The sequence below is a fragment of the Pinus tabuliformis genome, chromosome 8 (genome assembly GCF_031772625.1).
Source record: "Pinus tabuliformis cultivar Carrire ecotype Pingquan chromosome 8, CPIR1, whole genome shotgun sequence".
Classification (NCBI taxonomy): Eukaryota; Viridiplantae; Streptophyta; class Pinopsida; order Pinales; family Pinaceae; genus Pinus; species Pinus tabuliformis.
The window spans coordinates 186,089,629-186,102,251 of NC_142294.1; the positions used below are offsets into that span (position 1 = coordinate 186,089,629).

The 12,623-nt window shown below is 38.4% G+C and overlaps 1 protein-coding gene and 1 pseudogene across 3 annotated transcripts in view; both read right to left on the bottom strand.

Moving 5' to 3' along the window:
• The window catches only part of NUA (nuclear pore anchor), a 340,816-nt gene that overhangs the window by 186,468 nt on the left and 141,725 nt on the right, over positions 1-12,623 (bottom strand). For all 3 annotated transcript variants that reach the window (XM_089371934.1, XM_089371933.1, XM_089371932.1), the window contains exons 21-25: positions 11,538-11,640; positions 11,223-11,357; positions 11,046-11,144; positions 10,762-10,803; positions 10,527-10,580 (exon numbers count right to left, since the gene is read on the bottom strand). In XM_089371934.1, coding sequence (XP_089228060.1) covers positions 10,527-10,580; positions 10,762-10,803; positions 11,046-11,144; positions 11,223-11,357; positions 11,538-11,640 — 433 coding nt within the window. The remainder of the gene's footprint in view (positions 1-10,526; positions 10,581-10,761; positions 10,804-11,045; positions 11,145-11,222; positions 11,358-11,537; positions 11,641-12,623) is intronic.
• Positions 1,239-2,602, bottom strand: LOC149234762 (xylose isomerase pseudogene; annotated as a pseudogene).

A 12,623-nucleotide genomic window follows, 5' to 3' on the forward strand; every position in this document is an offset into this window, starting at 1 on the left:
CGGAGCCTTTGGATCCCATTCGGCACGAAAGCAAGCCAAGTGACCATTAAAATCATGGCTATCGATGATCTCATGGCTTGTACAGCGCAAATCACCAAAGATAGAATCCTATACACGTATCCGGTTAGCTTGGCGGGCAGTTATGATTTTACTGCCAGTTGTTGGCGAAAAATAAGCAGAGTATCTGGGCCGAAATCGGAAATGCCATATTCCAATTGCTATCACTCCAGCTAGCAGAGTCTTTATGCGGAAATAGTTAACCTTGCTGCAGCGCGTACTCGACATTTGGTGTAGTTAGATCCCCTGCGCACAGGCTTTTACGATTTATCTCTTCCAATGCAGATGTTCATTCCGATTCCGAGGATGAGGACGACCAGTGCGAGGATCCATCATTTGAATTGCCCCAAGGTCAAATATCCGACGATGATGAAAGCGGAGAAACAAGCGATGGTGTATTGGAAGATCCAGATGTGCAAACATCAGCTCTCCGAAAGCATGGGCTGAGAGTAACAGGTCGAAGGTCAGATCTTCGTGAACGAATTCAGGAGGAACTTGCGCCATTTCTGGGGTGATACAAATTGCCCGAATTGCAGCTATAAAGAATAATCTGATGTCATCTTGTTCCTTAACACCAATAACATCCAGAAGCACCATGATATTTTCCTCGTCATCAATCATAATATTGAACTCATTGAAATCACAGCGGATGAGACCGTGTTCTGCCAGTCGAACAATTAGGCCAATTATAATATTAAATGTTTGTTTTGGATGTTGCAGCTGCTTAACTTGGACCCTGGAACAAGAAACATCAGAACACAATGTCGATTACAGTCTACTGCATTAGGAACTGGAAAACCGTGTTTTTCAAGGGCCTTCATAAAGGCAAATTCTTTAAGAGCGGCAAGTCTTGATAGGTAGAGCCAATTATAGCTGTTTCGATGTCTCAAATAGTCACGCTTAGATTTAACAGCTCTAAACGATGTCCGACCCAATCTGTGCAATTTCATTGCCAATGTTCTACCATCTTCTGTGGCAACCTCGAAAAAATCTGATTCTTTCCCAACACCTATTCGACGACCAACACCTACAATCATGCCGCGGTTTGCCAATGTCTTTATTGCAAGAAAGTCATATCCCAAAATGCGATTCAAGAAACGACCAACATCATCTCCTTTCTTTGCATTGAAGCTATGTGCTGTATGCAGTTCTGCTACTCATTTCTTGAAAGGCTGGAAGATTTATAGTATGCACTTAGTGCTGTAGACATAACCATTTGGTAAAACCAAAGGTGGCTTATCTTCATCCATTAGTTCTTTTGAAATGTAGCACACAAGCTTAGAATGGATATGCTTTGAGAAAGGTAAATCTGAAGCCAGATTCCTGAAGCTTTCCTGTGACAGTGGAGGTTCACCCCATTCATGAGCTTTCTTTTCAAGTTCCTCAAAACCTACCTCTCCATCCTCAATCAGAGCTCCTAGTTTTGAATTGAAGGTTTCATAACGTTTTGCAACAAGCTCTGACATTCTTCCATCCTGCAACAGCTTAGCCGCATTTCTCAAGCCCCGTGCAAGAGTGTCCATGCCCGATATATGAGCAATGAATAGATCTTCCACATCTACACTCTCTCTCCGCAATTTTGCATCAAAGTTGAACCCACCAGGTGCAAGCCCACCATTCTTTATAACAGTCAACATGATTAAAGTTGCTTCTCCAATATCCGTAGGAAATTGATCAGTATCCCAGCCTGTTTGGGCATCTCCAGTGTTTGCATCAATGTTTCCAAGCATCCCATAAATCCGTGCTATTTCCAGCTCGTGATGACAGCTGTGCCCAGAGAGGGTTGCATGATTGCACTCAACATTTAATTTAAATTCTCCTGCAAGCCCATATCTTTGTAGGAAGCCCATAGTTGTTGCAGCATCCCAATCATACTGGTGTTTTGTAGGTTCCTGTGGCTTAGGCTCAATTAGAAGGGTCCCATTGAAGCCAATGGTTTTCTTCCAGTTCACCGCTGCTTGAAGAAATTTGGCCATATGGTCAAGCTCCTTCTTTAGATCAGTATTCAAGAGAGTTTGGTAACCTTCTCTTCCACCCCAGAAGACAAAGTTTTCTCCTCCTAATTCATGTGTTACCTCCATGGCTTTCTTTACTTGAGCTGCAGCATATGCATAAACACGTACATCTGGATTCGTAGCAGCTCCATGCATGTAACGAGGATGCATGAACAACTGTGCAGTTCCCCACAAAGTATGAATGCCAGTTTCCTCCTGAAGCTGCTTTGCAAGAGCCACAACTGCATCCAGATTGGCATTAGACTCTATGAGTGTTTTATTGCCTTCTGTATTAAAGGATCCGGAACTATATCAACCACAAGTATCTATTGTATGTTATACCCATATGACCCCATTGCTTTTTCAAGCTCTTCTAACACAACTTTGGCAACATCGCCCTTTTGCTCAAATAATTCATCCAAATTCATCTTTGGAACATTTGCTCGAACCACATCAAACACATAAGCTTGATTTTGTTCTTGAGGATTTTGCAGCTCATAAAATGCATCGGCAGCATTCAAGGGTGCCGCTGTAGAGAACCTCTGTGCCATGATAATTGAAACCATATGAAGATAAAACTCGACCAAATTCATCAACAGTAGAGTCTGATGTATGCTTTGTTTTCTTTGTGCTTTTACAGAGGTAAGAGCTTGAAGTCGCTGCCAGTTGAAGAGCTGAAGAACAAATTACATAATCTAAAAAGCAACATTTAAATGATTTCTTCTTCAAAACAGGGTTTTGAAGAAGAATCAATCTCTGACATGAGACGGAGTCTAACAAAACCGAGGGGGACGCTTCCTGCAACTATGTTCCCGCATTTATTGCAACCTGAGAAGAAATGGATCTACCTGCTCTCCCTTATGCATCTGATATGACCTCAATTGATTCTCCAATAGCATCTTCCGCTGCACGGAAGAGCCCTGGTATAAGGTGGTCATGGTGTCCCACATCTCTTTTGTTGTGTTCTTCTCAGCAATATGTGGTATGACATGATCTTTGACCCCATCTAGGATCATGCACTTCACCCTTGCCATTTCATCCTCATACTTCTCATTCTCAACTGGGTCAACTGGAATAGCAACGGTTTTCAAGGCATAGTCCTTAATGTGATGTTGATCCGGGACTGCCAAAATCCTGGCCTTCTAGATGACAAAGTTGGAAGCCCCATCCGACCTGTCCCGATCCCTTGGTCTGTTCACTTCCATTTCAACTCCTCTTCTGGACTCCCTCTGAGTCTCAACTCCCCCTTGGAAATCTCCCTCTAAGTCCTGATTTCCCTTCTGGAAATTCTTTGGCCAACTGTCGAGCTGCTCCTCTCCAATCCTCCTTGCAACTGCAACTCAGATCTGGATTCCTTGGCTAGAAATTCGTTGAGGTAGGGACTTCCTCTACCTTGGTTCCGTCTCCTTAGACATTGTTCTATACCGACACAAACAACATCCCACCAGCTCCTCAAATCACAATCGGCACACAGCTTCCCAAGCCCCGACAACTGAAGAAACTGAGCCTTTCAGGCTCTTCGCAATCCCGACAAAGGCTGAATTTGCTCCTCTTGGCCACAGTATCGATCGTTCATGGCTGAGAAAGATACTTGGGCACTGCATAGGTCTAATCTGCCCCTCTTTACCTCTGCGTTGATCCTCCTCATGGCTCAAAATGCTGACGCAAGGTTTGCGTCACTTCTTCTCTAGCTTCTTCTACTCTAGAACAGTGTTGTCCCTTGGGACAGTTGTTTCTGCTGCAAATTTTCAGATTTCTGTTGGTGTCTTCAATCCTCCTGTGATCTACAGTCGCTTTGATACCATGTGGAAATTCCTGAATCTAACACATCAGAAACCCCTACTGCAATATCTGATTTATTATCTCCTACGTGTTCTTTACATTAACAAATTATTTATATCCATAAATATTGAAATAAACACAATTGCAGCCTTCACATACATACAGATCAGCAACTAAAAAAAATTGAGACAACACAAGGGACACCGTTATTTTTGGACAATTGTTCTTGGAAAAACCCAATGCGGGAAAACCAGTGCAGCAGATATGAGGGTTTTATTATTATGCAGTTTTCTAAATACAACTACGGTGCCAGAAATGGCTCACCCTTCCGAGATTTTCCTTGGCAGAAGTACCTCTCCTTAGAGACAGATATTCTGGCAAATCAACAACCACATGCTGAACCCCACATTGACCACAACTATTCCTCACCTGGACATCAAAATTTGCTCCAAGCTTCCTTCCAGAACTCCCAACTGGGGAGAGAAGCTGCCCAAGATGCTTTGAACAAAGGTCTCCCAGTCTTCAGTGACTGCATTTAGGCAATCCTGACCATGAACTCAGGATCTGGAGTAGAGCCCACAGAACTCATTTAGTCTCCAATCTCTTGTAATTTGAGAAAGGATCGATTTCTTCTCCCTTCTGCATCTGGTATTGTCTTAGTTGATTCTTAAGCAACATCTTCTGTTGAACGGAAGATCCCTCGTACAAAGTGGTCAAGGCCTCCCACATTTCCCTTGTTGTGTCATTTTCAGCAATATGTGGGACCACATGATCCTTGACCCCGTCCAAGATCATGCACTTCGCCTTTGCTTGAGCCTCCTTGTATTTCTTGAGAGGATCAGCATCGACCGGAATAGCAACCGTCTTCAAGGCATAATCCTTGATGCAATTTTTGTCCAGGACTGCCAGGATCCTGGCCTTCTAGATGACAAAGTTGGATGCTCCATCCAATCTGTCTTGATGCCTCGGTCCATTAAATGCCATCTCTGCTCAAATCAGTGTCGAACAAGTTCTCTTCTCCCTCTTTCGCTGCTTCCCCGCAAAACTCGGACCTGGATTTCTTTGCTCTTAGGAACAAGTTCCCTCTAGACTCCCTCTGAGTCCTGCTTTGCTTCATGGAAATCCTTCTACCAAACAATGTGGAATCACTCCTCTCCAATCCTCCTTTGCTACTTCTCAGCAACCCAGACCTAGATTTCTTTGGCAAGAAATCTATCAAGGCGGTGACTCCATCTACCTCAGTGTCGTCTCCTCAAACACTGTTATGCAACAACAGCAACAGCGTCCCACCAGCACGACAGATCTAATCCGCACTGCTCCTACTGCCTCGGCAACTCACTGATATGAGCCCCTCAAGCTCTGTTGTGGCCCAAAGAGCTGATGCAGTCGCTGCATGGGCTCCTCTCGGCTACTGCATCACCTCCTCCTAGCTCAGAAAGTTGACGCAGGCACTGCATGAGCTTTTGCGTCACTCCTCTTGCACTATGTCACCCCTTCAGCTACTCCTCTCGCTCTGAAACAATGTTGTCACTCGGGACAGCTACCTCTCTGCAGCAGATTTGCTAGATCTTCTCGGTTGATGGCTTCGGTGTCCTATGATCTGCAATCGCTCTGATACCATGTGAAAATTTTTGAATCTTTACAAATAAAAATCCTATTGCAATTATTGGTTTAACATCTCCTACTCGTTATTTCATTCAACAAGTTATTTAATTAGATAAATAGTCATGTAAACAATATTGCAAACTACACTGACATACAGATCATAAACTGAAACAATAGACGTGAAAAACACACAAGGGACACCGTTATTTTTGGGCAACACGTCCGCAGAAAAACCCGATGCACGAAAACTGGTGCAACAAATAGAGGGTTTGTACTGACATACAGATCATAAACTGAAACAATAGACGCGACAAACACACAAGGGACACCGTTATTTTTGGGCAACACGTCCGCAGAAAAACCCAATGCATGAAAACCGGTGCAACAAATAGAGGGTTTGTATTATTAAGCAAGCAGAACCTGAGTACAATACGTTGCCTCTCACACAAGCTAACCTTACAGAGAAATCACGGCAACAAGAAATACATTTGAGGGTTTACCTCACTCCCCAAGTCACAACTGATGCTGATCCAATGAGTGATCTAACACCCTCTTGGAAAACACTACGAAGTTCCTATGCAATCACTGTGTGGGCCAACATCTTACCTCTAGAGAACTACATCACCCCTTCTGCTAGATCGATTTGTTGGATAAAGACTGTTGTTCAGCCCTCCCGACTCAGAACCTCGCTTCTCTAGCAAAATCTCAGACTACTGACGAATACTATACACTGCCACTGCAAGAGCCCCTCTGGATTGCGTCAGCTCTGCGAGAGCCCCTCCTGGGCTGTATAGGCCTCTGCGTTGTCTCTCTAATGCTCAAGCTGTGTCTCTGTTACGTACTCTTTGGCTCGGAACTTCCTCTCTTAACCAAATCCCTGTTTTTGCCCCTCTCACTGGAACTCAAATCACTAGTTCGATTTTCTCAGCAAACCACGCCCCAGAAAAATCGAAATGACTAATCAACTTGGTGCGTGCCTACAATTGACCCTCAAGCCTCCTCTTATACTTTTCCTGTTGATGAATCAACAGCCAAAATTAAGTCTCTAATCAACGGCTAAGATTAAATTAGACTTGATCCTCGTCTCTTAGAAGCTGCTCACCCATATTTTCATTAATACCCATTAATATTTTTATTTTCCTAAGTTACTTAGGAACTCCATTAAAAATATTAATTATTTTAAGAAAACAAAACCCGAGTAGAATTTCACCAAATTCTACTCGGAGCTAGAGCACATCCGATGCTACCCAAAATCGACAATAAGTGCTTCTTGAGTTCCTTCTTTATGACCTTAGTTTTCTTGACTTGTGAAATTAATTTTTCAACATGGTCCTTGAGGTGAGAAATTTCTTCGTCCTTTTCCATTACTTCTTTGTAATGCATATCTACAAGATCTTCATATTCTTGTTGTAATGCTTTCTTGTTTTGCCAAAGTTTGGCTATTTTGTCTTTCTTTAGATCTTTCAACAACGTTTTTCGGTACAGTGGATTACATCATTTTGTAGAGGTGATGATGGACATTTACCTTGTACTTTGGATTATGTTTTCTTCATTTCATTATTAAAATTTGTATGTTGTGCCCAATGTTGCCATTAATTGTTTTATATCTCTCGCTAATGATTATTTTTCTGTATCACTTAGATATTCAACTAAAGTAAAAGTTTGTAACATTTTTTGCAAATGACATTTTGATTCTCAAATTCAAGCTTTTGTGATCCATATCTTTATATAAAAATATTTTTCGGAAGAAATCACATTGAAGATTTTGGTCGACGCGTTTCAAACCAACCAGTCTGGTTCATCTTCAGGACCACACTGGTTGGATCGAAACGCATCGACCAAAATCTTCAATGTGATTTCTTTCGAAAGACATTTTGATTTCTGAATGACTCTTGAAAATTAAGGTATCCTTCTGAACAAAAATGACATATTGAAAAGAAACCCATATATTTTTCCTTTTTCTTCAATACTTTTAACTTTGTAGGCAACCTTCTTTAATTTTTTTTGTTAAATACCCTTCAACACTCATTTGATAATAACGCTCCTTCAAAAAATATGAACCAAAACCTTGGAAATTCCCTCCTTCCTCTTCTTCTTTTTAAAATTCCAGTAATAAACCTTCAAAACTTTAGTAATAAACCTAATTTTTTCTCCTTTAAAAGAACTTCAATTTACTTTTTCTTTTTCCGAGTGACCTTAGGGTTTTAAAGGTAACCTTTTAACTTGTATTAATCCTTTAAACCTCTTTTACCTTCATAAAAATATGCGGCACCTCTTTTTTATTAAATTAAGAAAAAGTAACTTAATAAATTCAATATAAAAATGATTCTCTATTTAATATGAATCCTTTAATTAAGTAAATTGTTATGAGAGGAGATGAATATCCCAGTGAGTCGCACCGGAATTTGATTTTAAGAAAGGATCTAATGGAATTTTCTTTTAGCACCCACAAATTTGACCATGGATTAGTAATGAGTTGTTGACAATTGACAACAATGTTGCTTTCCCTTACTCTCTCGGTTGTCAATGTACACAAAGCTTGAGAGGTCGTGAATTAGATTGGGGCAAGTGCAAAAAAAAAGATCCTATCAAAGAAGGAAGAAGAAAATTTGCGCTTAAAAGACCTAAATCAAAGGTTATTATAACAAATCAGAGATCTAAAAGATGAAAAGCTTAAAAGTCAAAACATTGAAAATAAGGTTGATGAATCAAAAACCAAAGAACTCTTACGTCTAAGAAACCATAATCAAAGTCTACTCACTCAAATTAAGAAATTTAAAGATGATAAGAAATCATTAAAAAACATGTTAGTAGTACTACTCACAAAAGAAGTATCAAAGTCTTTAGACGTAATAGTCCAAGTCGAAGAAAAGGGAACAAACACAAATCCCATTAATCTCACAGCTCAGACAAATCCAAATCCGACTGAAGTGAGGATGTACTCAGAGGTTGCAATTCAAAAGATGGAAATTCCAAGTGATGATTCAATAGCCAACTCAACAACATTAGTAACTGAAGAAAATCAAGAAACTACCACTCATGATAAGGGAAAGTCAAACCAGAAGAATTCCTTATCAACATCTAAATCACAAGAGAAGACAATTCAACCAATCTTTGTATTTGTATGACTCAAAACAAAAACAATTGACTTATGTTCCAAAGGATAATGATTTCAGCGCAATCTAGTCTGACAATAACAATTTATATCAGCGATCAAGTAATTGCAAAGTTACTCAAAAGATTGACATATGACGGTCAAATCCTTTCTCAGTTCGACAATTTTATTTATCACTCCAAAGATCATATCGACTAGTATCAACGAAGATGACAATTCCTAGAGGAGAAGACATTCGAAACAGAAAAAAGAGATAAAGTATTTTCATCAGCAATTTTTGAGGACAAAGCTTGCTGATGAGGAAGGCAATGTTATGAATAAAATATAGCTAAGTTGCCGGAAACGGCTACCTCCAACCCCAAAACAGCGTTTTCCCGTTTCGGATCCGTATCCACGTATGAAACGCCGGAAAAACGTTTTTTTGCCGTTTTTTTTTCTGGAAACGGGAAGTTTTTTTTCACAGCCGTTTTTTAGGCGTTTTTGTCGAAAAAACTTGCAGTTTTAAAAAAATGAAAACGTTTTCAGGAAATTTTGAAAAGTATTTAGAAAATTTAAAAGGGTTTTCAAAAATCGTGAAACATTTTTGGTGGAAAAAAAGCATTTTCGGCAAGTTGGAACATTATCTTCATCTTGGAAGTTGGAACATAGTTGACATGATACAGGCAGACACAAGCAAGACTGCCTCCCTTGGCTTTTAATTTTTTACTGGAACTGTTTTGGTCTAGCACAAGATAGATTCAAAAAACGCAAGATTGATATCAAATATTACCCACAGTTCTTCCAAACAAATACTCAGCCACCAATGACAAAGGTCTTGGGCAGCTTGAATGGCACAACAAGAGGGGACTAAACCCCCTTTTTAGTAGCATCTTGAACTCCAGAAATAGACTGGAACTGGGTCCTCAAAAGGACAAAACTCAGCCCATTTAAAATGGCAGAACTCAGCCCACAAAGCAGCAAACTCGACTAGCAAGTAATAAGAGGTAAACTCGGCCCAGATAACAAGATATATTTAGCCAGCAAAAAAGGAACCCTTGACTTGATATGAGAAGGTAATCTCTGCCTCTTTGGAGAGTGAACACTAAAACGTTGCTTCAATATGGCATATGTTGAAACTTGAATTGATGATGATGAATCATGAATCATGATAGATCATAGATGATACAGATAATCTAGATTCTGAAATATGAATTTTTTATTTTTAATATAGATATAGATATATATATATATATATATATATATATATATATATTATGTGCCGTTTCCTGCCGTATCGTATCCAGATTTTTTGAAAATTTGTCGTATCCGTTCAAACCCCGTATATCCGTTCCCGTATCCGTTTTCTGGTAACTTAGAAATATAGTTTACATAATGTACATATAAATAATCATAAAACATCATAAATAATGATTAATTAGTAATTAGTTAATGAAGAGGTATGTCCCTAAAGGACATGACTGTTCATAAAGGGACACCTGCCTAGGGTATATAAGCAGACCCTCACTCTCATTTGTAACATCATTCTCAGTCATACATTTTAATATATATTCGCGTATCTTCAATGGAGATCTACATATTCCAAGTCTTCTGGAATGTTTAACCTGCTATAATGGGCCTTGTTCGTTCCAATATCCCTACGGGCATAGCTAGTTGCATGGTATTGGCTCTGGTGGCTGCTTGATAAAGCACATAGGAAGCATTATACTCAAAAAAAAAAAAAATACTATTACTCCAACAAAAGCATATGATCAAGCATTTAAAATGAATTTGTATGATAATTTCCAAAGGAAAATAGCATTAGCATCAAATATCTCTCAAATTGATTCTAAAGAGAACTGTTACAGATTACAAGCAGCTTTGGACAGCAATTCCAAATTTCATATCCAATAGACGGGAGTGCTTAAAATACAAAACAATTCAAACAAAATGAACTCAAACAATAAACAAATAAAGACAAGCCAGGAACTACATACTTGCAAACGGTTCAGGTCATCTTCCAATCTCTTTCTTTCCGCTTGCCTTGAACTCTGCATTTTCAATGAAAATCCCCATGCATTCTATGAATAATCATAATTGGAGAAAGCCAAAAAAAACAAAAAACAAAAAAAAAGATAAATTTAAAGTGAAAATAAATAAATAAATAGAGATTCAGTCATTCTAAACAGAATATTTGAGATTATAGCCTTCCAATTACAGAGTGATAAATACCTCACGAATTTCATCTACATTCTGAATTGTATCCACAGTAGCCTGTAAAATTATCAAATTAAAAATAAGATAAGTGCAACTGCAATACAGTGAAAGAAATTCTATGAATGCACACTAATTACCAAATTAGTTCTAAGGGACTTAAAAATACAAGAAATAATACAATCAAAATAAGGAATCCCCATGGCATCTCCTCACTCAGATCAAACTATCTGCAAAAAACACATCCCTGAAAGAGAAAGAGACTAAACAAGCAATTCCAAAAAACTGTAGAACAGCTGTACCTGTAATCGGTGTACTCTATCTGACAATAGAATCACTTCCTCTGATGCCCTTTTCTCTGCATTCGATAGAATTTCCTTTTCATGTTCTAGTACAGAGACCTGTCCAAGAGGATCATATTAAACCTTTACTCACCAAATTCATTATAAACCATTGTCCCTGTTCAACATTGTAAATACCTCCATTTGAAACCTCCGAGCACGCTCCTCAGCTGCCTGAGTACTCTGAGAGCTTTCACGCAATCTCCGTTGATACTCTGTTATCATTTGGGAAAACTCTACATTCCTTGCTAGAATAGCATTCATCTCATTCCGCTGGTATATTTGAGAAAAAAAAAAAGAGTGTGTGCATTAGGGCCACCCACTCTCACAGCAGAATCAAATGATATAAAAATTTAAACAAGCTTCACTAATGAACAAGCTACATTTAAATCAAGGACAATGTAATAACCGAATTACCAACTGGGGCATCAGGATATGTAATGAATTATTTACCTGGTTTTCTGAATCCTTCATAAATGAATTTAATCTTTCACGAGCATAGGTTGCTTCCAAATGAAGTCGATCACGTTCAGAGTGTAGGGCATTGGCTTCATGCCTGATCCAAAGAACCAATTAAACAAAGACAAAAATTTGTACAGGGTGGTCTATAAATAGAATAGTATGCTGTCCATGAATAGAATTCCACAATCACTTGTCAGACCAGCTATTCAGAACAATATGCTCTACATTAAGAAAAACAAAGAAAATGTTACCCCAAATACCTATAAATATTATTATGAACGGACTCATTAAAGAAAATTGTGAGATGGTTATTTGAACCAGAGTGTGCTTTAGACAATGAATATCTCAAATATTTCACCAAATTAGTTTTGTGTGAGTACTCGAACATCAACTGAACTTCTGTTTAATGATGTCAATTCAATGTTAATGCAGTGAACAAATAGTTCATTAACGTTCTGATACCAATATAATGAACAATGGTTCATTAACAGAATATCAAACATAAGGGTAAAAAGTTGAAATCCATGTAGAAGAAATAATATATAATTATTAATTGATAATTATATGAATCAGATATGAGATAGTGATTGATATAATGCCTTGTGATGGTATGCTTATATGCATTGACTAGTGACAAAGATGAATGGTCATGTCCTGTAGTTACATTATAACTTTTAGATTTATTATTATTTATGATGATTATTATATTTTATATTCATTATACATATTGTTTTAAATATAAGTTAATATCATTGTACATTTGTCCTGTAAATCAGACATTGGGCAAGATGAGGTAATTTTTTAATGTCCAACAAATGCCCACAAAAGTAGGTCAATGAATTTCAGAAGAGTATTCACCAAAAAAAAGCAGCAGGGTATGAGAGAACATAAAGCTTTTCAGAAGTCTCACATATAAAAATGATAACAAAAATTGGTAAAAAAAATAACAAAATTGAATAGTGTTAGACCATAAAAAAAATTGGAGGAAATTAACGCACAATGTTTGCAATGTTGATTTTCTAAGTTCAAAAGAGACTAGCACAATATTTCTAAAAAACCGATAATTACTTTTGATGT